This window comes from Oxyura jamaicensis, chromosome 2 (assembly GCF_011077185.1).
Source record: "Oxyura jamaicensis isolate SHBP4307 breed ruddy duck chromosome 2, BPBGC_Ojam_1.0, whole genome shotgun sequence".
In the NCBI taxonomy this organism is placed as follows: Eukaryota; Metazoa; Chordata; class Aves; order Anseriformes; family Anatidae; genus Oxyura; species Oxyura jamaicensis.
Window position 1 is genome coordinate 86,271,248 of NC_048894.1, and position 27,415 is coordinate 86,298,662.

Genomic DNA, 27,415 nt, shown 5'->3' on the forward strand with positions numbered 1-27,415 from the left:
GGAAGGAGGTGAAGTCTGGCAGGAAAATGTCAGCGGACTGGGAAATCTGGCATGTTGGTACTGTGCCAGAGAAGAATACAGCTGTTCACGTCAAAGAAAGGAAAAGACTGCTCCGTAGGAATCTTAAAGTAAGGTAAAAGGCAGACAGCCAGTAAAGAACATCTGCACAAACATCTCACCACCTCCTCCGTGTCCTTTCTCCCATCGCGGATTACTCTTGAAAATGTGCGGTAGAAATCGTTCAACCTCCTTAGTCGTCAAATTAGTTTCCCAGGATAATATGGACAGAATCTCTGTCATCAAAATCCAGAGTAAAGCTTTAATTGCACTTCACTCTGCAACAAAACATGAGGTATCCTTGGAATGGCTTCCATCCCGTGCCTTCCCTGGGTCCTGTGTCCTCGCCTCTGCTGCCATCTCTTACTAAAACTTTCCAGGAAAAAAGGAAGCAGTGGGGAAGCAGGTCAGTTTGCAACCCTGCACGTTATCTCTAGTGTATAAACTAAATATGTTTGGTACAGAGATTACAAAGTATCAGTAAATACAGACACTGGTATAGCATTTTAAAGGCTTGTTGCAGGCAAAAGTCGAATTTTGGAAGTATCATGACACGGGAATGTACAGTTATTATAGAAAATGGACACATGTTGGGTCAGACCAAGAGTTCTGGTATTATTTTTTTAACAGTTATCTGAGCCTTACAATGCCACTGCTGCACATAGATTGTTCTCAGTGGTGACTTTTTACCCATTTTAGTTCTCGTGATCAGTATATGAAAGCTGTCATAGTCAAGAAGGCGGCTTTTTTTTTTTTTTTTCCTCCATCAGCAAAAAAAAAATCAGAAGAAAACTACCTTAATAATCAAGAGCAAGTTAGAAATTCCAGGAAGTTATATCCTCAGGATACAAACATAAACGAAAGAATGATCAGATTCTGTGCCCTAATTTATCCTGACAAGCCCATAAAATAAAGGCTCCATAGTGTGAAAGGAGCTGTTCAAATAAACATAGTTCGATCTTTCTTATGTGTCAGACCTTTGCAGAGAGCATTGAATTTATGCAGAGAGGGTCCCTATAAATCAGACTGCTTTGTTTTGATTGCTAGATGAAGACTATTGAGTTTGGGATTAGGCAATGAGTGCCTAATGAGTGCCATTTTCTGACCTGGAACATCAGTGAGTTTGACAAACGACAGAGCAACTGGTGAAGCTGCAAGAAATTAAGCTGCACAGAATACTGTGATGTCCATCTGACTTTCTTATTCTAAGTAATAATTACAACTTTTCTGTATTTGCATTTATCTGCAGTAGCATTTGATAAATTTTGTGTTAAATCTGTGTTTCAGTGTAATTCAGATTCGTGGTCTAGATATGGACAGAACAGTTTATTTTAAAATAAATCAATGAAAACACCAGCTAATCTGTAGTAAAATTGAAAGCTCCTTCATTTTGCCTCTCCTAGATGAATAAGTAATTGGTAGTGTCATTTCAAGTTGTTATCTGAGTCCCCGTGAGGGATGGGGTAGCTGTGGGACACCTGAGCCATGTTACACACCAGGAGATGTTTCATTGTGAGTCTGTTTCCATTGTTACCGAGCAACAAAAGGACTCACTGTTAATTCAGCGCCTCCATTCTTTTTGCACCTTACTTGATAAATCCCTTTCCAGGAAAGAATTCACTGCTTAAGCCACTGCCTTGCTCTTTGCAGTTGCTTTGCGCTGATAAACTGGATGATAACCTCTAGTATTACTGTATTTTGTTGGCAAGGACTTGAGAAACTTGGAGAAACAGGAGCAAGTGGAGTCTGTTAAATTTACTGCCACGTAAGAGAGATAGAGGAGAATGACCACAGTTTCCCATGGAGCTGAAAGACAGGCAACTGTCTTTAAGAATTTTGCCATGTCAGCTGAACCACTTCACAGGATAGGTCACCAAGGGTACCAAAACTTGTCAAAGAAGACGTGCATGCCTCTTGTGAGAGGTCCTGAGAACAGACATGACTTCGCCAGCTTTGAAGAGAAAGACAGCAATTCCTTCCTCAAATTCCATCCGCACGCTCCTCCAGTCGGACCGAATTACCCCTTATTCCCACACCGAGATGATGTGCCTTTAGTAGATCCCTGCTCAGGTTTTGTGAGCGCGGGAGGGGATGCTGATCTGCAGCCCCATGTTGGAAGAGTGATTGAATCCCTGGTGGACTACGGAGATGTGAAACCTCAGCAGCGGGTTCCCATCGCAGGAAAGGGGGCCCAGAGTGCCCACAGGAGGCACATGATCCTCCAGGAGGAAACCAGCCAGGACAGACGGTGGAACTCCAGAGCTGTGCCAGCTGCTTCGGTCAGGGCACGACTTGGAGGTAAAGCAGGCTGCTATTTTTATTTATTAATCAATAAAAAAATCGGTGATGTTTAACAAATAAATAAAATTGGTTTCTGGACACCATCACTGAGGTTCTGAAAGAACACCGTTATGAAATATATTTGTGCTGGATATTTGAACTGAATGCAGGAACTGCTGTAGAATGTTTGATTCGCTGTCCTGGCTGTAGCAAAGAGGTACAAGTCAGCAAATTCTAATGAGCGTTTCCAGAAAAATAAATCTTTGAAGCTATATAACGTTTTAAAGAATGTGTGTAAATTATGAAGCTATGTACAGTAGCCATACTGAGCATCTGTTTTAACCTGAAGAAACAAATTGCTGCAAAGTGTCAGGAAATCCCCTGAGTACTTCTGGCATTTCCTGACAAATAGCAGTGCAGAGCATTTAAGACTTTGTTCAATGTCTAGCTGATGGGAGAACAGAAATCCTTTAAGACTTCTTTGACCATCACAACTTGGTCAAAGTACATATTACCTTACTTTATTTCAATGTCAAGTTGAGTCTGATCAGTTCATATTAGTTACTACATCTACATGGACATTTACTGTTTATATTGTGAAACAAAATTAGGTTCATGATTAATACTCAAAACCATGGTCTGATGAAAATTCTGGAAAGCATGAATATCTATCCAGGGCTTCTGAAGGCAGACATCAGTAGTAGTAAGCAATGTGGTTGAATTTTTCTAAAGATTAGGCCAATTTCCGCAATTTTCACAGAGAAATGCTTATAACAGCTGGAACAAAAGTTTAAGAGAATTCAGACAACAAGCTTATGTCTCATAGATGGGGAAGGCATTTCTTAGAACGTGATAAAGAAATGTAAATAAACTGCTTGGCTCCATTTTACCATACAGAGATAACACACAAACTTCATGGTTAACTGTACTTTGTTCCTATTATTGTCACTATAAAGTCTCTAAATACAATAAATTCAGGCACTGGTTTTGATTTCCTGTTTCTGTCTAAGAAGCCACTTGAAATCACTTGAAGCCTATTGCAGTCCAATAACAGCACCCAAAAGCACAGAGGATAAAAAAATAAGAGCCCATAGCTTTCCTTCTCTTTTCTTGTTCATTCTTTTTTTTTTTTTCTTGTTCATTCCATATCATTTTTTTCTCTGGTTTCTTAGTTTCTGATTTCTATTTACTTAAAAAATTAGATTTCAGACATCAGTCAGAGCTGATCAGGTCTGTTTTTCTTCAAGCCTCTGGAAAAGTGAAGGGGAAGGAAGGTTTGATGTATATGTTTCTATCTGGTCATTAATTTTTCCAATTCAAAGAAAAACAGACAGACACAGAGGTAGAGATACTGTGGCAGATGTAGAGACACTATTGAAATGAACACAGACAAAATCTGAAACTGAATGTCATCAAATCAGTGATATGGGTTACTATCAAGAAAGTGGTCCAGAATGTAGAGTAGTTCAGGAAAAAAGATAGAAACTGCCTGTGACTTTCCGTTGATTTGCCGTTGGGTAAAGTTAACCATTAGAGTGAAATACTGACTGCACTGAAGCTGTCTACAAAAGCCGAACTTAACTCATGTATAAAACCTTGAAACAGATAGAGTCCACCATAAATGTATTAGGAAAACTCTGTAAGTGTTCTACCAAAGTTAGTATTCATTTACAAGTTTTCCTCTGATGCTGAGGTATTGACTACAAATGTGTGAATATAGATTAAAAAGTAGATGTGTTTTATATTACTATTCCTAATGAGACTGCATAAACAAATTCCAGATTTCAGCTATACAATTCAGAACCCAGCTACCAACCCCCAGGCATGTGATGCTTTGAAAGTTGCTAATCGCTCTAGACATCAGTCCTGAGACATTCCACTGCTAAGTCATTTGGGGAAGTTGCACTGAAAGAGAGATCAGTCAGGCATTTTGCAAGCAAATTGTGCAGTCAGTTTCTGCACTATCTTGGTGATGAATGGAAAAAAAAAAACAGAAGCAGTCTTTGGGACAAATGAGCTGAGGTATATAGAACATCTGCAATATGCAGGTTTTTAGTAGTGAGAAAATGTAGAGCTTTCACTTTGGCAATCAGCACTTTTACTTTGAATTTTTTCCACCAGCCTTTTGCATCTACTAAGCAAAGCAGGTTTATGGAGCAGTGAGGCTCTGTAATATCAAAGCATGATGAATATCAAAGCATGATGAATATCAAAGCTGGCAAAGAAACTCATTTTAAGACCTAAGCCTACCAACAAAAGGAAATAGCTTAAGAACCCAAGACCCATCCCTGGAGGTGCTCAAGGCGAGGTTGAATGGGGCTTGAGCAACCTGGTCTAGTGGGAGGTGTCCCTGCACTTGGCAGGGGGGTTGGAACTGGACAGTCTTTAAGGTCCCTTCCAACCCAAGCCATTCCATAACCAAGCAAGCACGCCATTGTTCTTCCCTGGTGTATTTTCCTATCATGATGATTTGTGAACCAGGGATTTCTGACCAGGAGGTGGCGTCCTTGTAGTTGGTAGTTGTGGATTCATAATTTGTTTTCATTGATTTATCCAGTTGCTTTTTGAATCCATATCTTAACTCCCAACCCTCTGTTTCCAGATAATTTGTGATTATGTTAAGCAACAGAGTCCTAAGCCCAGATGGGTTACGTCCAGGTCTCTCTACCAGATATCCACCTCAAAAACGGGCCATTTACCTGTTCCCTCTTTCTCTGATCTAATAAATTATCTTCATTCTAGTGTTGCTTTAAGAGGCTCGATTCAAGGATTTTATGCAGAACTTCGTGAAATAATTGTGGCCACATTAAACTCCTTCCTAATGGCCATTTACTAGGAAGAATTCACTTCACAGTGCTTCCACCCTAGAAGCAAGAAGCATTTTCTCCAGAGCACCGATCATCCGAGACTAAGGCACACATTGAGTATGAGGCACATCAGCCTTGCCTACCTTTCAAATGATGTTAAAAAATGACTGTAACCAATGTTGGTGCTGCCTTAGTGTGTAACGTAGGTACTTGGTGAGACAGGACCTTTTACCTGCCTGCAGAAGGTAAAAAAGTTAGTCAGAGGCAACAACATGATAAGCAAAGAGAAAAAAAAAAAAAAAAAAAAAAAAAAAAAAAAAAAGTTCAACTTAAAAACCATAAAAGTGACAATTCAGAGTACTCATAGCCAACATGCATAGTTCATAACTACTGCAGTATATAAACAAAGTCAACTAAGAATGCAAACTGGCCTGCAAGTAGGCTGAAAACTATCTGCCTGTGGTAAGAAGTTATATTGAATTATTATCCATAACACAGCAAAATGCCTAATAGCATACTGCTAATAAACTGGTAGGTTATTCAGAAAATACTGCATAATAAAACCAAACAAACTCTTGAGGATTGACTGCCATTGCGTAAATGGTAACTTTAGTTTTGCTAAGGATTTGATTACTTACTGTCTCTGCAATCATGTATTTCACTGCACATTTGTTTTTCCCATGCCCAATAGCAGAGATGTTTGTTTATTTAACATCTTTGTTCTTTATCTCTTGTTTCTTTTGTCACACGTCTTTCCAATCTACACACTGAGCAATCGTGAGCAATCTATCCTTTTACTGTAGAGGGCACTAATACACATGTATCCATGACGTAATTACAAAATTTCAGACATAAAACTTAATGGAAGCATTCCCATATGAGTGCAAGTCATATATTTGCAGATAACAGTTAAAGTTTACACCTGGTCAGGGAGAGCTCAGGTTACTGGAATATGAAATTGGGAGGATGAGGGAGGGAGAGAAAAATCTTCAGGAAATCGTTCACCTACTGCTCATGGAATAGCTTGTTTATTGCTAACAAGGTTGGCAAAAACTATGTAATTGTAGAAATGCAACAAATAATTACTAGTTTGGGTTGCATTAGCAAGCTTTTATTAAAATGGTTGTGAGTTTGAATATTTTTCTCCATACGTTTCATAGAACCATAGAATCATCAGGGTTTGAAAAGAACTCCAAGATCATCTGGTCCTACCGTTCCACAAATTTAATTCTGTACATTTAATTCTGTACATGACAATATCTGAAGGTGGCCAAACTATAGCAAAGTATGTTGTGATATTATCTATCCTTCACTTTCAGCTTCCATGTAATTATTTTTATGTAGAATTATAGAATCATGTGAGATCCTGAATTGGAAGGAACCCACAAGGATCATCGAGTCCAACTCCTGGCTCCACACAGGACCACGCCAAAATTAAACCAAACATCTAAGAGCACTGTCCAAACACCTCCTGAACTCTGTCAGGCCCAGTGACATGACCACCACCCTGGGGAGCCTGTCCTAGTGCCCAATCTCCCTTTGGGTGCAGGACCTTTTCCTAGCACCCAGCCTGACCCTCCCCTGTCCCAGCTCCATGCCGTTCCCTCGGGTCCTGTCGCTGTCCCCAGAGAGCAGAGCTCAGCGCCTGCCCCTCCACTCCCCTCGTGAGGGAGCTGCAGGCCGCCATGAGGCCTCCTGTCAGCTTGCTCTGCTCTGGGCTGCACAGACCAAGGGACCTCAGCCACTCTTTATACGTTTTACCCTCTAGACATTGCACCATCTTTGTAGTCCTCCTTTGAACACTCTCTAACAGTTTTATGTCTTACATGTATTAAGAATGTATAATATGTATACGTGAAAATGCATTTTTGTGGGCATTTGTAATTCCTTTCAGAGTACTAACAGGTAGCTGAACATCCATGCATCAATTTTTATGGGAAATTGTTTGAGTTATTTTCATCCAGTTTAAAACAATAAGGATTGCTGCAAAGGGATTAACACAGCAGAAAGTCCTTTCTTTCAGGTTGGACAGCTCCAGTGAAAGTTGTTCCTGCTTTGCCTGACCAAAACCATATTTCTGCATTTTGTATGGATCCCAATCTCAAGGCAAGTACCTGGTGCTCTTGTAGTAAAGGAAAACATAGTCAAATAAAGGAAACATAGTCAAATAAAGGAAAACATAGTCAAATCATTTTATTTTTAACTCTGCTTTCCATGTGACATACTTTTAGCAGTAATTATGGTAGTGTAGTGAAACTGGACATAATCAATTCTTCATCTAATTAGAGCAAACAAGTGCATGCCTGTAGCACGATCAAATTTTAGTTTATTATTGTTCCAATAATATTATTTTTTGTATGTAAATATTCATTTAGACTGTAATGTGAGACTGATATTACTCATGTCATATATGTGTATGTAAAGACAGCCTGAGAGCAAAAATACCAGAACATACAAAAATACCAAAGCTACAACTGAAATTATATTATTAATTTAAAAATTATGCCAGCTCATATTTGCTAAAAATACTCATATATTTAATACATAAACACTACCTATGAGTGCAGCTGTGAGGAGAAGGACCTGGGAGTTTTGGTGGATGAGAAGCTCAACATGAGCTGGCAATGTGCACTCACCACCCAGAAAGCCAACCATATCCTGGGCTGGATCAAAAGCAGCATTGCCAGCAGGTCATGTGATTCTCCCTCTCTACTCTGCATTCAGCTCCAGGACCCCCAGTGTAGGAAGGACATCAGCCTATTAGAGTGAGACCTGAGAATGGCCACAAGGATAATCAGAGGGCTGGAGCACCTCTCCTATGAAGACAGCCTGGGGTCCTTGGGGTTGTTCAGTCTTGACAAGAGAAGGCTCTGGGGAGACCTTACAGCAGACTTTCAGTACTTAAGTGAGGCCTACAGGAAAGCTGGGGAGGGACTCTTTGTCAGAGAATGTAGCGACAGGACAAGAAGGAATGGCTTTTAACTAAAAGAGGGGAGATTTAGGTAAGATATAAGGAAGAAACTCCTCTCCATGATGGTGGTGAGGCACTGGCTCCCATTGCCCACAAAAGTTGTGGATGCCCCATCTTTGGAAGTGTTCAGCGACAGGTTGGATGGGGCTTTGAGCAACCTGGTCTAGTGGGAGGTGTCCCTGCCCACAGCTGGGTGATTGGAAGTGGGTCATCTTTGAGGTCCCTTCCAACCGAAACTATTTAATGATTCAGTGATTCTGTGATTCTACCTTATTTGGTGCAAGTCCCAAAGAAAAAAAAATTAATAAAAAGACATCAATCTGTCCATGGCACAAGTCTAAGTCTTTCCTGTACTGAAAATGTAATGGTATCTTTCATCCTTCTACACTGATAAGAGAATTTGTAGCCCTTAAAGTGTTGCACATGCTTAAATAGGTCTTTAAGTTGGGCCCCCTCTAATAGCTATGAATGTCATACAAATATATCAGGCATGTGTGAGGGACTACAAAGTACATTAGCTATGCCGTTTTATAAATAACATAAAAAATCTAAAGCTAAATTCCTGAGGGGTAGAGAGGCAAGGACATTCTACTAGTTTTTAAGCTTGCATCCACTTTATTAAATTTTCCTTCCTAAGTAAAACTTTTCAGAAGTAGATCCACTCTCCAAATAAATCTCCAGTGCTGACTGGTGAAGAATATGAAATTGTATGTTTCCCTTTCTTACGTGAAAGAAAATATTAGACTAGGAAAATACAGATACATTCAATTCACTCTTTAAACAAGAAATCATAGTATCATATACCATTGCTTTCTGCCATTTCTTTGATTTCTCTTAGGAATTAAATGATCCTTCTGTGAGCTGGAGAGAAGAAAAAGCGAGGGACTATTTCTACAAGTCAAGTACTCAAAAGTGAGACACGGTACATTTTAAGAATAATTTTTGTTTGTACCTTGCTTCATTTTTTTCATGTTCTTTTTGCTTTGGTGCAACTTTAGGTAGCAGAGCATATGAGACTACAGTTTTTCTATCACTCAGGTCTTCTTGTCTTGAAACAGCATTTACTTGGCATAGAACTCTCCTCATTACCTATAGTTATCTAAAAGTTTGCACCCAGACTGTGCCATTCATCTTCACTTCTATAGGCAGTGAAGAGAAACTGGAGCTTCCTAAAGGACATTCTGTACATCTGTCTTGAACAACTGCCACAGGCATGGTGTCTTATCTCTCTATATCACTTAACTGATTTTTCAAGCTTAGACAAAATAAATACTATCATCACCATAAGCATATTGGAAGATAAATTATTTCTTTCAATTACTAAATGAGAAAGTTTTAAAGAAGAGAAACCTGTGAAACTCTACCATAACTACATGTTCCCCAACAGGTAACATAATTCCAGTCTTTTCACCTCCCTTTAAAACAGAAATATACACCTTTGCTTTTTCCACATCCTTCTTTGTCACAGTATTCCTTATTATCTAGCTACAGATTTCATTCAGTAATGATTATATTGGAGCATTTTTACCTCCCTTTTTATTGTTATCCAGAGCATATGAAGAAGTTCCTTGGGATAATATGTTACCATCCAAAATTCAGCCTCCGGAATCAACAGTGGAAGTGATGGCTGATCCTGTTTCCCAGTGTTTCACAAAAAGGAGATACAATCCTGCACCTGAAATAAGCCAAGTCAGTGAACAACTTCTTACCAACTCTTTTTTTGACTTTGCTAATGAAATGTAGCCCATATATATTGTATAGGTCATACAAACAAACCTACAGTAATGATTTCAAATAAAAACAGTCCCAAGTGAGCATTTATGGTCAACATCACTCTTGAGTAACTGCTTCAAATTGTTTCGTATGTTTTCCCTTTTACCCACTGTAAATTGGCACAGAAGAAGGTATTCATACGTATTACCAAAAGAGAGGACAAAGGTATTGATGAAAAATTGTTTGATAGGAATTATGTTGCAGCATAGGAAGTCTTTAGTTAGATTATTTGTAATTACTATCTGTAATAATTATTATTTTTACTAAATTATAATTCAGTCCTGCAATTGGTTCTGCACAGGTCATCCTTTCCCTAACAGAAGCATCTATTTATGATTTTAGGTTATTGGAAACCTTTGGGACAGGTTTCAGACAAGATCTTTTACCTCTCCACAGAAACCAGTTTGTTTGTAAGTTTCTTTTTGCTTTATGTGTGTGTGAGTACTTCCTTTAGGAAGTCTGTGTACTGTTAATTATTTCTTAAGACTAAATTCAGCAGCATTCTATAACTAGTTAAAATATTCAGTCAATACCTACATTAAATGTACCCTCCAACATGTTTTTTCCCATGAGAGAGTTAAGTATAAAAAGCAGAACAGAAGAATTCTGTAATGTAAATGAGTGTCATGATTGCATACATCTGATGTTTTCATCGAGATTTGACATTTATGAAAATCCCACAGTAATCATACACATTTACAAACTTGAAGTTTTATCTGCTGAGTAGAATCCCAAACAACCTCATAGTGGAGCATTTTAAATGAGGGCAATAAAAGGCCTCATTTAGAAAGTTCAAAATGGAAGTTCAAAGGAAGTTCAAAAGGGCTTACTCAGACCGTGAGCCAAGTAGAGGTGGGGATGAAAAGCGTGGTCAAAGCAGGAAAGCTAGAACTTGCCTGCTTTCAAGGCCACAGCCAGCAGGTTTGCTTGGCCAAACTCAATGGGCAGGTGCACTGCTGGCAGTCAGGCAGTCAGGCATACAAAGTCAAGCAGGCACCTCTCCAGAGTGGGAAAGGGGAAAGAGCATACTATCACTGGCTTAGAAGTTGTTTTTTCAGAGGAGTATAGATGTGGCCAGTAAGAGCAGTTTGCAGACACAGAGCAAGAGAGGAATTCAGACCTGATGTTAAGTTTTCCCATGCTCTCTAGAACTGATTAAAGTGTTACAAGTAGAAAAGCAATTCATGTTTAAAGAAAACTTGCATATACAGATGTAGGAAATTGCCTGAAGCCCCGGCATCTGATGATGAGGGTTAAAAGGCAAAATTCTACATGCTGAACTGGGTCATTTAGCATATATGCCAACATAATCATTTACCACAGTCTTTTACCACAATTCAAATGAGCATTGCATTGTTCCAAGAGCAAAGCTTTGACTTGTCACCACATCTCTTTTGGGACCTCATAAATATTCTGTCAGAATATTCTGCCTGATGAAAAAGGTGATTGATGTATTTTGTCTTTTAACAGCGTAAGCCGAAGCTCTCGAATCTGTCATATCCCTTTGTATACGTGAGTACAATGTCCTTGGGTTCTTTCTACTTCCTACATTTTTGATTTAGCCCAAGCAACAATTGTAGATGATGCAAGAAGCAAGATATAGACTATGGGTTCTATTCTTAAGGTGTTTTCTGGTGCCAAGGCGGAGGGTGTGCTGAGTCTCCTCTGCCTGTGGGTGACTCCAGCCTTTTACCTGTAAAGTGTAAAGTAGGACCCATTATGTCCTTTTTGAAAGAATATCCCATTCTGATCATTGGCATAGCCAAAAGCACAGGGGATGACAGTTTTCTGTGTTGTTTCTGCTCTTCACAATCCTCCTCTCTGCACATATGCACTATCTGCTGTCATTTGTTATGTGCTGCAAATTCAGCAAATGGTTGCTTTCATCTTGGGATATGCCAAACACACAGGGCAATTCATCTCCACATCTTTTTCTTGTGGACCGTTTTAATAAATAACTAGAATTTTGGAGTACACAATATATGGTTCAGCTGCCTCCACCATCTGTTTTATGAATAATGTACATGTCTTTGATTTCCTTTCTATCCAAACAGTGGCTGTGTTGGTGCAGTAAATTTTGAAGACATCGACAATGCCAATGTAGACTTAATCATGTTTAACCATGTGCGAACTTCAAAGCCTCGCTACACAAGCACTGCACAGTATGTTTCTCTTATTATCATGATTTTGATACTGAGTCTTGAGCTCTTGTTACTTGGGAAAAGTAGAGAAAGTATTAAAGATCTACCCTGGGTCCAAAAGAATTTAAAAACTTGGGAGGAACACTCATTATAGTTTTGAATAATTCGGATAAGGTTCTGTTAACGCAGGAAGAACAGTGGATTTTCAGGTTCAAGAGTGACCTTGAAAAGTCCTTTTTAATCACTGAATCAGTAGTAAATGGCCTACAGTGGTCACTTCCTACAGTGATCAGTATAGGTCTATATAAATCTAAGGGACCTGTTCATCCTAGATACACAAACTCACCCAAGGCAGCTCTTACAAAATGAGCAGAGAGATGTCTACTGAAATGATGGTATAACACGTTTTATACATCTGTTTGTATTATGGTAAACTTAAATGCAACCTGTTCTGACTATATGAATTTTTCACAGAACATTAAGACCTGATTCTATACTGCATTGCATTAGTGTTACAATTTCAAGGAAATCATAATCCTAACACCCAGCATCATGCTTTTTAGCCAAAAATGTTGATTAGGTTTTTCTTCCATTTTTTTCAGAAATTCAAAACTTTTTTTTTTTCTTTCTCCCCCTGGCTTTCAAGGAAATATCCTTCTCACAGGAACATATTGGCAGTAGTTAATGAAACTTGTATGTTCACATATCCTTCCATCAGTACTATTTTCCTGATATTGAGGCAGAGTTTCAAAATCTGGAGCTGCACTGTGGCCCAAGTGACTCTGACATCCATCTAGTACAGCATGGTTATAATGGACTGACAGTAATTGACTACCAGATGAAAATCTGTCCTCAGTCTGCATTATCCTGGGAAGTACAGGCTACCTGTGGTAACACCAGTGCAATATACTGTCTTGGTCAAATGAACTCATCATGATCAGCAGGCTCTGACCTAGGCTGGGATGGAAATGGGAGTATTCCATCACTTCTGCTGTTAACCTTGCTAGACTAATTGCACAACTGAGGTTTAAGAACTGGGCAGGTGTCTTTCCCTTTTTCTCATTCTAGAAAGGTTGTATGTGAAACTACTCTGAGCACATCTTCCAGATCACACCCCAAAACACCCAAACTGTGTTTCCTAATGATGCTCAGGCAACCGAACACACTATGACTTCCCAGCAGCAGGAAAGAGATTTGTGTTACATCCAAGGCTCAAGTGCTGAGGACATGGAAGAGAAAGTTCTGAGCTCAGTGGATCTGAACCATTCTGAACAGAGTTCTTACTTCCAAAAAATCTATGTTTATTTTCAAACTATGGGATATTTTGATACTTCAAACACCTCTTTTTAGTATTTATGAAAAAGGGACTATGGCATTCTTTGATGGGCAGTATGACTTTTGGAATTATAAAAAATTGATTTTTAACTTCACCCACTAGATGGCATTCTAGTTTGCGAAAGTTCTCTGAATGCAATTAGGAACACTACCTTAGTATTAGTTATATCATGAACTTTGATATTGAAAGGTTTTCACTTTAAGCCTTTCCTAAAGTATTCTTTAGTAGCTTGAGATGGTATGGAGAATTTAATTGTAAACGTTTGAGACAGCAAAATGGTGAAAGTAACAGCATAATGGTAAGAGCTAAATACGGTGAAACAAAAGAGGAAAGAGACTGTTCTGTTTACCTTATCAGATTTTCTCTTTGCATAGGCCTTTCCTTTTTTTTCCCTTCAGTGATCTTGCATAGCCCACATTTGTGTGAAAACAACAAAGAAGATATGTCATTGGAGAAAGCAGAGGGAGAGAAGCTGCAAAAATATTTCCCTCTCAGTTCTGAAGAAAAGGCAGAATGCTGGGCCTTACTCACATATGGCATTGTATGTGCTAAACATCCCAGTTGCTGGGAACTGGCTTGGAGGTGACTGCAGTTTTTGAGCCTCATCTTGGATCTGTTCATTTCCATCTTACATCAGTTTCAGGGAGAATACATATGCTTTTGCAATGCCTTACATGCAGCCATAATTTATGGGAAAAGAACATCATCCTTACACAGCCCTACTCATTATGGCAGTAGGTTCACAGGCAACGTGAGGTGTTGGGCATTGAAAGACAGCCAAATTTGACCCATATTACTGCAACCCAACCTATTAATACCAAGCTGTGAATGTATATAATGCACCCTTCTGATTGTTTTATCTCACCTCCTGCACAAGGCATGGTTTCTCACAGTCTTCATCTAACTTGCAACTTCTGCTTGAATAAGAACAGAAAATAGTAGAAAATGTTTACTGAGAAATGTGCTTTAAAATACAGCACACATAGCACACACCATAGTGCTGAACAGAGATTTCTAAAGTGAGCAGAGATATTAACCCTATCAACCCAACAGCTGCCAGATCATGCAGCTGTTGCTGTTGAGCTTTGGAGAATAGAAGCTGATGTGTATGCTGGGCTGCAAACAGACAGACATCTTGGCTGGAGCTATTTTCAGCATATAGTATCATAGTGGATTTATGCATTCGAGCAACAGGTTCTGTATTACTATCTCCTGTATTCTCCATGCCATTTTCTTGGGTTTTAGTGAGTAAGGCAATGAGTTTCACTGATTTATGTCAAGCAGGAGACCAAGAGCTCTGAGACCTTAAAGATTCAGATACCTCAAAGGTGTGAAAAACTCAATTCCACCTGAAAAAATCTATTCCTGAAAGATCTTCATAAAGTATATTTGTTTACTATATCTATGACTGTAAGTTATCAAGATTGCTATGATTCTAAGCAGAAGGAAGAAAAAAAAGTTAGAAAGAAGACATAAAAGTTATTTCTGTAATATATATTTATACTGTTTTGCTTTTTGTGTTTGGCAGTAGTTCTGGACAGATATATAAAAGGCTTAAAGGCTACTAGACTCCCACTGAAATCTTAGACATATGTTAGGTATATGATTTGGATTTAGAAGCATAAGTATGCTTTGTAAATCTGTGAAATGTAAAAATCTCTTTGCAGATAGTCACTTTCGCTCTTTCATGGACTACCAGTTGCACATCCTGCCTCTAGCACTTAGGCAACAGCACTCAGGCAGTACTCAGGAGGGAGACACTCTTCTTCCTCAGACTATGCAAGAAAGTGGTTGCCAGTCAAATAATTAGCAAAGCTGAAACTTGCTAAGAGTCATCTGTCATGTTATTTTGCACAGACAAACAGGAAGAGTGGTGAACCTGGGCATGTTTTGTATGTTACCCTTGTGCCCACCCTCTCTTCCTTTTGGCAGAACAGGAAACCATCTTCTGTTTTTCTTTTTCTTTTTTTTTTTTTCTTTTCTAAGGAATTAGAAAAAAAAAAGAAAAAAGATAAAAGTCATGACTTACGCCGGAGTTGAGCCTAAAAGCCTCATAAGATCAACCCTGTTTAAAGGCTCTGTGCATATGCACAGTGCTCCAGATAATACACGGAAGTCCTTACTGTACAATTTGGAACTTTTACAGATGGGAATCTAGGTGGGATTAAGTGGCTTGTCAAATCCCACTGAGAATTTATCTCACAGTTAGGATTTAAACTTCATATATCCAGAGTCCCAGACTGTGCCTTTTTTGTTGTTTGGTTTTGGCTTTTTTTTCAAACTCTGATCTTTAGACTGAAACAGTGCTTTGCTTAAACTTCATTAGAAAAAATAATACTTAGCAGAAAATGTTAGCCACAGTTCTTAAAAGTTAGGCTGAGACACAAGTGAAGACTTAGGAATTTGTCTTTTATCCAGCCTTTTATCTCTGTGATTCAGAAATAGAATGGCTGGAGCCTTCATCACATGTAAAAAGCCATGTCATAAGTGTTGTGACTCAGCTGGAAGTGCTCGATTTATAAATCTGGACTTATTAATCAAAACTCTTTATGTTCTGGTGGCAGTCTAGGGTGATCAGTGGGAATTTCCATAAGGGAGCTGTGGAAATACTTTTCACGGGTCAGGCTCATCATCTTCATACTTAATCAAAGATCCTGGATGGTAATTTATTTCTTCTGATTCTTTTCCAGGCTTTCATTAAAGCCTGTCTTGGGGAAAGGGATTGATTGTATCATCTCTTGAGGTTTGATCCAGCTCTGAAATGTAGCATCATTCTTAATATCTTTGGTTTGTGTATTGACTCCTAAATTTGCATTAGAATGAACTTGTTTGCCTCTTCCATCCTTCATAATCTTGTAATGTGTGCCTAAAAGCTGCAATCATTCACAATCACAATTCATAATCATAGAACAGGTTGGTTGGAAGGGACCTTAAAGATCACCTAGTTACAACTCCCTTGCCATGGGCAGGGATGCCACCCACCAGATCAAGTTGCTCAGGGCCTCATCCAACCTGGCCTTGAACACCTCCAGGGATGGGGCATCTGCAGCTTCTCTGGGCAACCTGTGCCAGTGCCTCAGCACCCTCTGAGTGATGAATTTCCCCCTAACATCTGATCTAAATCTCCCCTCTTTTAATTTTAAACCATTCCTCCTTGTCCTCGCATTATCTGACCAAGGAAAAAGCTGCTCTCTATCTTTTTTATAAGTACCCTTTAAGTATTGAAAAACTGCAATGGGGTCTCCCTGGAGCCTTCTCTTCTCCAGGCTGAACATCCCCAGCTCTCAGCCTTTCTCCATAGGAGAGGTGCTCCAGCCCTCTGATCAACCTTGTGGCCCTCCTCTGGACCCTAACAGCCCCACATCTTTCTTGTGCTGGGGGCCCCAGACCTGGATGCAGGACTCCAAGTGGGGCCTCACAAGGGCAGAGCAGAGGGGCACAATCACCTCACTTGACCTACACATTTCTATAGCAGCACATGGATCTGGCTTTATTACCACATAAATAAATAAATAAATAAATAAATAAATAAATAAATAAATAAATCCAAATACATACTGGACTGGTTTTCATCTTTATTTCACATTTTTGATAGTTTAATTACATCTCCAGTTCTGTATCAGTTCTTTGCCAAGGATGTCATGCAAACATTTTAAATAAAAAGCTAGTAAAAAAAAAAAAAAAAAAAAAAAAAAGGAAATTGTGTTAAGAAGGAATACTCTGAAAATATCTTTTAAACATATTCCTACTCTAATAAAGTCTTTTTTTTTCACCAGTAGATCTTCAAAGATCTCTTATAAAGCATATCATGATCTCATTTTACTGCTCAAAACTGCATCAACTGATCTACGTTGGTAGAGTACAGGAGTTGCAGGCTTGAATCTTGTCTTTTCATGCCATTAACTAGCAAGTTCTCAAAATGAATACTTTTATACTTACATGTATTTGCATTGAATGTTCCTTGTGTAATTTTTTACAGGCATACTGACCAACATACTTCCAGAGGCTCAAGTTGCATTTTTTGTTGTTGTATTTTTGAACTTACTATTCTTATTATTTTTTTTTGCATATTTGCTTTTTTTCGCATGTTTTTTATTTCCTACTTTCTCTTCTTGTCTGCCCACTTTAAACTCTCTCCTTGTATTTGCTTTCTTTTCCTTCAAACCCCCAAAGTATAAATTCCACTGGAATTAATGAGCTGAAGATATTTGCTTAACAAGATTTCCTGACCAGGATGGAATTAAGTATATGTTCATATACTTTGCAGAACTAAGACGTCTGGTATTTTGTTTTAGAAGATTCTGGAATCTGAAATGATTATTCCTATTTTCCTTAGTCTGTTGTTGTTTCTTACTGATTTGATTATTAATTATTTGCTTGTACTATTTATTAATTTGTAGGAAATGAAAAGCACACTTGATTTTGTATGTCACATAGCTAACCATATACCAGGTAGGGAAGCAACTGAGAGCTAAAGAGTATGTTTTGTGCAGCCAGGCTTTTGAAAATAGCTCAGCAACCACACTTGAAAACCAGAATTCAGAAAGAGCTCACATTCTGGGTGTATGTCGATTGCTAAACGCCTGTGTAAATCTGGCCACAAACACCACAATGAAACTTTTAGATACTGAGCACTTGAAAAATCTGGTATGTAACTGCTGCTTCAACCCAAATGTGTATCAAGGAAGAGGAGGATTGTCAGAATTCAGAGGAAACACTGCATTTTCAGCTCACTTGGGCAAGTTGCACGGGAGAGGATACTTTGCAGTACAGCTACTGTGACTTTCAGGAAGGCTCAGATGGCTAAATTCTCCGCACACTTTTGACTTCATCTTATTAATAACTGAAAATAAGCAGTGACCCAATCATTCTTTCTTGTTATTAACAACTACTTTGAAAAAAAAAAAAAAAAAATCTTTCTTATTCAGAAGTGCATTTTCAAATCAGTAGTTTTGAAAACCACACAGAACTGGGGTTTACTGCATTGTATGGATTCCCAACATAATCATCTGCTCTTCTCTTTTTCTTAAATATCCTCATCAGTATGTAATTTTGTATAATCCTCCTCCAGTCCATAGTCACCAGCTTTTTCCTTCAGTTGACCTCTTCCCCATTCAACTGCTGAAACAAGGTTATGCTCGATGTGGTATTTTAGTTCTGCAGGTGTTTTAAGGGTCAATGGAAAAAAAAGCCTCCCACGCTGGTGATGGGGATTTCCTCTGTAGCATTCATGGGCAGAGCTCTGATAAGTGCTCAGCCTGACAGACGCAAATAACTCTCCTTCTTGGCATTGTTAGTACTCCCTTACACCCTCTGTGGGTTAGCAGTACTTAGTATAGCAATAATGCAGTACACTTAGTGCATTCCAGCATACACAGCAACAGTTCCTATCGATCGTTGTATCTGCCTCGTGCTCTTCTCTGTTGTGGGTCTCTTGTATTACAGCACAGCCCCTGCTTGATGTCTCACAGAGGTACTTACTGTGACCTCTTGAAATTTGACAAAAGCAGTTAGGACAGAGATTATATTTTCTTGTTCTATGTTAAAAGCCTTGCCCTCCAGAATTAAACGAAAATCTGGCAGTCATTTGCATTTTCAAACTTGCTACTCATAATTCATCAGCTCTCGTAATACTCAGTAGAGGGCAGTGCTTACACAATACATGTGCATTCTACCAGAGTGCTATTTTCTCAGAAGTACTTTTGAAGCATCAACTGGATCATGCTTTTAACACTGATAAAGCAGATTATGCCACTTACTTCTGAAAGATGAAGGCTGAGGAAGCTGAAGTGACTTGGCCAAGGCCATGGAGGTTCTCTGTATTGTAGAGAGACTGGGATCTGACCAAAGTCCATTTCTGGGAGCGTTTGAAATGGGAACTTAATACACACAGTTTCCAGGAAGATAAAGTCCTAAGTGGTTCAAGTCCTGGTTCTTGCGCAAAGCTGTTTTGTGAAACTATCCTTTATTCTCAGTTTCCCAAGCACATTGGGCAAAATGCTACTATCACACCAGTGTATCTGTAGTGACTTCAGTCATATTTCTTCAGTGTACAGTCAGCTTCCAACTGACTGTGTGCATGCATCCCTTATCATTTCAAGTTACCACAGAAACCTCACAGGCCACAATTAGCAGGGGACAGGACCCTCTGCTGCCTTACCCCTTGCACAGTCATTTACATGGTCTGCCTAAAAGCTTTCCCACAATGTGTCTGTTCTTCAGAAACTAACATCTTGTCCACCGTGTATGTATTTTTAGTGGTTTTCCAATTTGAGTCATTCAGGGGGTGGCAGGACCGGGTGGGGAGGAAGGGGGAGAGGGTGGTGCTTAAATATCCTAATTTTTCCAAATTAGATTTTATTGCTGGCTTGAATTGATTTCTTGTTTCTGAAATATATATATATTTATACTAAAAAAAGGGGCTTGAAAATGTTGAAAACACAATTAAAATGGTCTGAAATTGTAGAAACAAAATGGTCTAGCTTAACCTGGTCCAAAATATTTCTGGGAAAATCACCATTTTGGGTGTTTTAATCCTTTAGAAATCCCAAATCCTTTTGTAAATTCCCTATACTTCTTTGATGGCTGAGGGAGAAGGGTACGAAATTCAGCCAATAATGCTCTGTTCAAAAATCCTGTTGGTTCCATTCTTCACTCTACATGGATCACCTGGTTTTGACTTCACAAGTTCTCTCAGATATGCTCTTTCCCAACACTGGGTCTGTATGCATTGAGTTTCTTGACATAATATCACATCAATCACGTCAGAGGTATTTTTACAATGGGTTATTCTACTTGGCAAATAGGATCATGGAGAGAAAGAGGAACCACGAATGAGTGACATGTACATCTTCCTGTCAGGGAATTTGAGGTGGAGACCAGTTGCAAGTCTTACGTATTGTGAGTGAGACTTGCCCATTTTGTAATTGCACTGACCAGAAAAGCTAATCAATGATTTTATCTGGTGATTTTGTTCTTTAGGATTTATGAAACAATGTTTCTAAGAAAGAGTAGGATGCTAGGAACTCTTTGCTCTTGAGTGCAAGTTACGAATCTTCAGGGTTGCTTTCATGAGACAGAAATTTGCATGCCTAACTCAGTTGCTCAGGTTGAAGTGCTAGATCCAAGGTTTTCAAGAATTAAAAAATGATTTGAGGCAATCTTGATTTTGCTCCCCTAAAGACAGCAATTTATGTGGCAAACCTGGGCATCCAAACCCCATGGATTCTACAACATCTCTTTCAGCTGCTGCTTCATAACAGTATGGGTCTTCTGTGAGTCCTGTACTGTAGAGGGATATCTCAGATACCCTAAGGTATCTCAAGTGCTTCTGTCAGTACAAGCAGGTAACTAAATTAGATCCACAATGTTTTTCCTAAAGACTACTAGGAAATAATCTTCAAAGACATCCAGAGTTGGACATACAAAACACAAATACACCAAAGCAGAGGACTTTCAGAATCACTACATTTCACTTGAAAAATCTTACAGCTTATTCAGCTGTTAACATAGCATGTTTCCTACCATTAGGACTAAGAGCTGCTAGGATGATAACAAGGAAGTATATGAACAAGAGAGATGTCATGGTTACAGAAAGAAAGCTTGATGACGGCAGCATAACCACAGAGGAGTTTTGTATGTTGCCCAGTGGTAGCCTGGCACTTAGTTGTTTTCTTTAGCAGCAAAAATCTGGTTTAGCAGCTCATCAGAGCAGACACACAAGAGCTAGACAGCATGATCCAAAAACAAAAAACCAAAGGGGTATTTTTTTAACCTCAGTTTCTTCTGCTTTATCACATACATAACCGCAGCACATTTTTGCATCTTGTTTGCAGGTTCCCAGGAGAGCAGCTGCTTTACTGTAGTCTAAGCTTTCTTACTATCCTGGTAGTTTTGGCTTCTCTCTGCACATCTCTCTTCTCTTTCAGAGCTACATCCTTTCCACATATTGTGAAGCTGATGACTTCTGTGAAACCTTTCTAACAGACAGTTTATAACAAATCTTGCCCTTTGGTCATTTCTCAGGCTTGATTTTTGGGTCACATTTTGTCATTTATTATATTTTTCTCTATTCTTCTTGTTTTTCAAGCTTTAAAGGTCAGAAGATTTTATCAATTAAATGCCTCACAGTGTGTAATGTGTTTGAATATCTCCACAGTTGTATAGTTATTATGTGACTTAGCTCCTAATAGGCTCATAAAATGTTGCAAGATAATATGGGGGTTCGTGTTGTGATCTTTTCTCTGAAATGCTCACACAATTTCAAAGAAATCAATGGAATTTCTTTTTTACATGTGAGAGATATATCTTTATTATAATGCATTGCCAGAGTAGTAAAACTATTTACAGCCTGACTCCCTCAGAATGATATCACATTTTCAAGTTTGGTTTGGCTGAATGCATGGCCTTATATTCACACACACTCAATGTCCATTGAGTACCTCAGTGGGATCCTTGTGTATGGAAATGAGTTTTTCTATACAACATTACTTCATCTGCACATAACCTGACAATTGTCTACTTTGACATGAAAAAGCAACTTTGTCTGCAAGCCATTTTGGTTAATTCTGAAAATATGTTTCACTTCTGTACCAGATTTTCAGGCCTGTTTTTTTCCATTGCGTGGCTGCTGTCAAGATGGACAGCAGGTCTGTTACTTGCTCAGCCAACTTCTTGGGGATTCCCTATAGGGAACAGTTTCCTAAGTGCTACAGAACTGCTGTACTGATACCACAAAGCCATCTTCTCTGGAGGGTCACACACTGCAGTGTGATGCAGGGAATGTAGCAGTGTGTGGATATATGGGTTTGTGCAAGGTTACTCCAAAATAAAAATAAATAAATAAATAATATTAAAAAAAGAACTAGATTATCCTTTTGCCAGCTACAACATCTACTGCCAATGCTCCTGTGACAAGTGTAGCCCCTTGTAACTGTGGTAGGTCAATACAGCATTTTGTCATTACATCCGATATTCTGGTAAGGAATTTCAAAGTCAGGTTTTGTAGTACACAAGTCAAAGAAGTATCTGATAAACTGCATCTCCCACATATGTCCAGTTTTGCATCCTGTGCTGAACTCAGTTGCAGAGAAGCAGATAATCACCTGTACTGGAACAAACAGCTCTATGCACTTTATAACTAAATGAACTGTTTATTTTGCCCAGAATACAGCAGAACCAAAAAATATCTGATTATTTACCATTCACTTAGTCAAATGACTCACAAAAAGTAATACAGGTGCGTTTTACAATCCCAACTATTTTCTTGATTCAGTGGATAAAACAGCTTGCCACGGGCACTTACACCCAGACGGGGAGGCTGAATGTGTTTATAATTCAGTGGAGTCCTATTCTGAGCTGTCAGTATAGAACAGTACTTATGGTACTCTCTGAATAACTGTGCTGCAAAAAAACTGTCATATTGGGGTATTAGATTGTTTTATTTTTAATCTTCTTGGATTATCATTTTGTATTCATACCTTTTTATAAATTTATTTTTTTATTTGGTATTGGTCCATCTCTGTTTAATCATCCAATTTCTAGTAAAATTTTCTCTTGTTATACCTCAAATAAGTAGAATATTTTCCTTAGCCTCTTTAAGAAACTTTCTTTTTAGATTTCATGTTAAAACTTAGGTTCAGAATTAACAACAGGGTTTAGTTGTTTTCCAGAATTTTGAACATACTGTCTTAGTCCTCTGGTGCACTCAAGCTAATTTTTAAGTTGATGTGTCTTAGCAGTGTTAGTAATGTTGCACATACATGTAAATAAATTCTAGAGGAAATTCAGAGAACTTTAGAATCATTGAGGAAATTATAAGTGTCTTAGGCCACAAGAAATCATACCTCTTGGCCTAAAGCCTACTATCTTAATCCCTTTTTTAATGGGGAATGTAAATATCAACTAAATCTATATCACATCAAAAAATATATATTTCCTTTTTTATTTTTGAACCTCATGACCCCATATTTTCTTTGACATGAAGTGATGAAATGTGGCTTACAATAATGAATAATCATACAGATACTCCAAGTACTTTAAAAATTTGAAAAAAAAAAAAAAAAGATATTTCCATATCTAACACAAGGGTTTGTGACTGATCAGTGAGACCACTATAATGTTGTTTTACTTGTCCTGAAGAAGCTATGCCAGTTTATACATTTTAAGGACTATTCATTATATTATGATGAATTTTTACCCTATCCATCTTTGATAGAGAAACACTAGCTATTTTAAAACTGATCTGTAAGTCATATTCCAAGCCTGTAGTCATTTAATTTATTCTTTCCTGCCCCCCACTCTTCAACTTTTTTTTTTTCTTTAGCACTCCAAATATCCCTGGATACACTGGCAAGGTTCATTGGTCAGCAACCCACCCGGCAAATTCTAATCTTCCATCAACATCCCCATCAATAATTGCACAAATGCATGGGTAGGTATGAGATATATTTCTTATCTTGTTCATAAAGATTACAGGGAAAATCCTAATTTCATTTATTTAGTTAAAGAACAATTAAGTGTTAAGTATGACATTCCCTTGGCTTAAAAAATGCAGAACAGTTGGTGTTGGATCCCACCACATTATTGACGTGCTAATCTGAAAGCACCTTGAGATTTTTTAAATTTTATGGAATGTCATAAAGTATGTACAGGGAAGGTATCTTAACAATAAGGTAAATCATGATTTCTAAATGTTTCTGCATTGAGATGTATTTTGCCTACCTACGGTGGCTTTTTTTTTTTTTTTTTTTTTTTTTTTTGATTGATCTTTGTGTTCTGGAAGATGCCCATGAACACCAAAGTAAAAATTCCCCAAATAAAATTGTGTGGTATGGCACTTCCACAATGGTGGCAACAGACTCTCATGAAATGGGCATTTGCTATACAAAATTTGCTATACAAAAATGGTTGTTAAAAATGGGTGGATTTACTCAGATGGCAGTGAGATGCCATCATGCTATGCCCCCACATTTAGGCAGCCCAGGACCCTGTGACTATAAAATCATTGTTTCCTCACATCACTATTGTGACTATTTCATGAACCGAATTAATAACCTTTACTCTTTACCTGCTCAAGGCCTGTTAAAAATATGGGCCACATTTACGAAGTATGTAAGTGTCTAATTCCTCTTAAGTTAAACAGAGATGGACACTTCAGAGCAAGTGAAAAACCCTATTCCTTTGATGAGAACAAAGAGCTCCTAACATAGTCATAGGTCCGAACCAGCCTTCCTCCCAGCTTCAGAATAGCTTAGTAACCATTTGTTTCCCCTCCCTCTTTTATGATATTGTGTTTTCTCTTTAGAGTCTGATTTCTTATTTTCCAGAATGATCTAGGACATGGTGATACTGTCCAAGTTTCCAAGTATTCCTGATAAATTTATCTTCCATTAAACTGTTTAATGGCCTTGGGATTCTGTTCACAACACATTTCAATTCTTTTTAACACTGCCAGTGGAAAGTGTCCAGAAAAGGCTTGAGAAGCTTTAGGGAGCTACCTGGCTTTTGAAGAATTCACCTTGTCAACTATTTCATTGTTGTGCAAAAGGCAATGCACTGACTTCCATTTCTGCTATCCACCATGAATTCACTTCAGCTCTTTTTCTCTTGTGGTTAGACTTAGAATATAGGCAGTCACCTGTTGTCACAGTCCCTGTTGACAGGGGATGAAAATACGCAACAGTCTCAAGGCTGTATAGCCTAATAAAGCTGAACTCAGAGCAACTTGATGCAAGAGCAACTTGCTTGTAAATGTCAGACAATAAAAAGGCAAAGGCATCTCAGCAAGGATCATTGACAGGCTTCAGACAGATACCAGATTTCAAGAGCAAAAAGACAGATGCCCGTGTGATCTAGGAAAGGAAAACACATCTGTTACTTCATTTTACTTTCTACAGGTGTTACTGTGGTTGTAGTTCAAAGTGGATGAATTTTGTTAGTTTTTGGTGGAGAGGAAGAGTAGGGTTCTTGTTTTGTGCTAACGGAGTCTTTCTAGAGCCAGGACAAAATCCTCTGGCTTTTTTGAAGATCACACCCAGAAACTGCAGACCAGCTTTTACCACACTCTTTCTGAGCTGAATGGTACCTTTTCCTGAGATTAGTACCCCTGGCTGGAAAATTGCAACAGACATTTTTTACTTTCTCTGCAGCTACTTTGGGAGTACAATAGTGTTCACTGACTTAAGGTGGAGGATTATATCACTCTGTGAAACAGTTTTGTAAAAGTATTACAGATGCTGGGAATCTCCCTCCATCCCCCCACCCCAACATTATTTAGTGATGCCTATAAAACTGAGATGCTTAATGTTTTAATTTTTTGCTTTGTAAAATAAGTGATAAAAGTCCTGTTAATTTTCATGGTCACAAGTCAAGCTAGACTGTAGTGGAGAGGTGAACAGAAGAGAGCTTATTCCTGGAACTTGGGGTCAGACTACAACAATTCACTTCTACTTGATTTTCACATGGGGCATCATGCCATTCTTACTGGTTTTTAAAATGGCAACCCCTTATTTTCTCGCTTTGATAATTCTCAAGTCATGTCTGTGATAATATCTCAGAAAGTAGCAAGTGACTGCACGTGGTGGATATTTATATAGCTGCTTAATTTGACACGTCTACAATATATGGTCAGTCTCCTGGAGACAGTCATGGGTATCACAGAGATTTGCTTCTCTACTGCTAACATAGTCTAATAAATGTTCCTATGAAAAGAATCAGTGATATCACTTACAACAGGCAGCATGCAGCCACATCTGTGCTGTACTTCTATTGTATTGACCTTCCACGCTATGTGGAACAAAAGTTGTTTATACTTGTTTTAAGCATTCTGAACTCATTGCTGTTGTATAGGATATAGAACATCAGAAATATGGTTTCTTCAACTTGGAATATTAATGGTATTTTTATATGACAAGCTTTATTGCTGTATTGTGTTTTTAATTCTAAGTAATCCCTAGATGAAGTCAGAAAATAAGGTTGCAAAAAATTTTAGTGCAGTTAAATTCTGACAGCACTGTTTACCTTTTTCATAGGAAGGAATATTTGATGTGCACCACAAGTTGTATGACCATGTCTTGGGTTTGCAGTAGTTCATATAAGATAGCACCACATTTCATTTGATTTTAGAGAGAAAGGCTGCACCTTTTCAGCAAGTTGCTTTGGAGTCTTCAGGAGTAATATTTAGTTTAAAATATGTATGTATTTATTTATTTATTTATTGGAGACTGAATGAACACAAGGTTCTCTGGTCAGTTCTGTGTCAGCCCTACTTCTCATGAGAGGTTTTTCAGCTGAGGAGATACACTATATAATGATTTAGGTGTAAGACTATTTATAGTGCCTCTTCCTGTAAAAAATTTAGAAGAATACAGAAGTCTTCTCAGACTGTCCCCAGAATATTTTCTAAACCCCACCCCAGTACCCTGTATCACGGTGACTGGGCAACTAGTACAGGCTTTGCCCCACCATCTCTGGAGCAAATGGGCATAAGTCTTTATGAAGAATGGAGTGAGGGGGAAGAAGAGGGAGTGTTCAGCAATATGAGAATGTGTTTTAAAGGTCTTTTTTTTTTTTTTTTTTTTTTTTTTTCTCTGTCTTTTTGTAACTACAGGTACATAGCAAAACATGGAACCTCATCTCAGTATAATCACCAGGGACCTTTTTCACAAATGGTGACTCCAGTTAGTCCTCAGAATTCTTTCAACAAGACTCAATGAGAAACAATTACAGTTTAAAAACAGTCAGTCCTTTTTACCAGCCTAAGTGAGCCTTAGTGCCTGATACTGAGGAGAAAGGAAATGTGTGAAGAGGTGTGGATACTTTAAATACAGAACAAAAATAAAATAGCAAAAAGGTGTGTGTTTGTGGTAGTCCTTATTAAATTATTCTCATATTTATGACTTACTAGTGTTGACAGTTAAAATCTTATTACAAACAAGGAGAGTTTAATTCAAAGCCTTGAAACTTGCTCTCTGTATTGGATTGCCTTGCTAAGTAAGGTAGAAAAGGATGCTGTAAAGGTTCTGTCAATTGACAGATATATGTATGTAGA

The 27,415-nt window shown here is 38.3% G+C and overlaps 1 protein-coding gene across 1 annotated transcript; it reads left to right on the plus strand.

Annotated features, from left to right (window-relative positions):
* On the plus strand, positions 1-27,415 carry SPATA48 (spermatogenesis associated 48). Its single transcript, XM_035319146.1, has 10 exons — positions 1-133; positions 1,767-2,355; positions 7,168-7,250; positions 8,954-9,027; positions 9,666-9,804; positions 10,231-10,298; positions 11,359-11,400; positions 11,943-12,050; positions 23,690-23,797; positions 26,975-27,415. Exons 2-10 carry the CDS (start codon positions 1,842-1,844, stop codon positions 27,078-27,080), a joined length of 1,242 nt encoding a protein of 413 aa, XP_035175037.1. The 5' UTR covers positions 1-133; positions 1,767-1,841; the 3' UTR covers positions 27,081-27,415.

Excerpts from the sequence above, each read along its gene's own strand:
- SPATA48 (XM_035319146.1), top strand. The coding sequence starts at position 1,842 with ATGACCACAGTTTCCCATGGAGCTGAAAGACAGGCAACTGTCTTTAAG. Across the intron at positions 7,251-8,953 it reads GTATGGATCCCAATCTCAAG|GAATTAAATGATCCTTCTGT; the intron begins GCAAGTACCTGG and ends GATTTCTCTTAG. Across the intron at positions 12,051-23,689 it reads CGCTACACAAGCACTGCACA|CACTCCAAATATCCCTGGAT; the intron begins GTATGTTTCTCT and ends TTTTTTCTTTAG.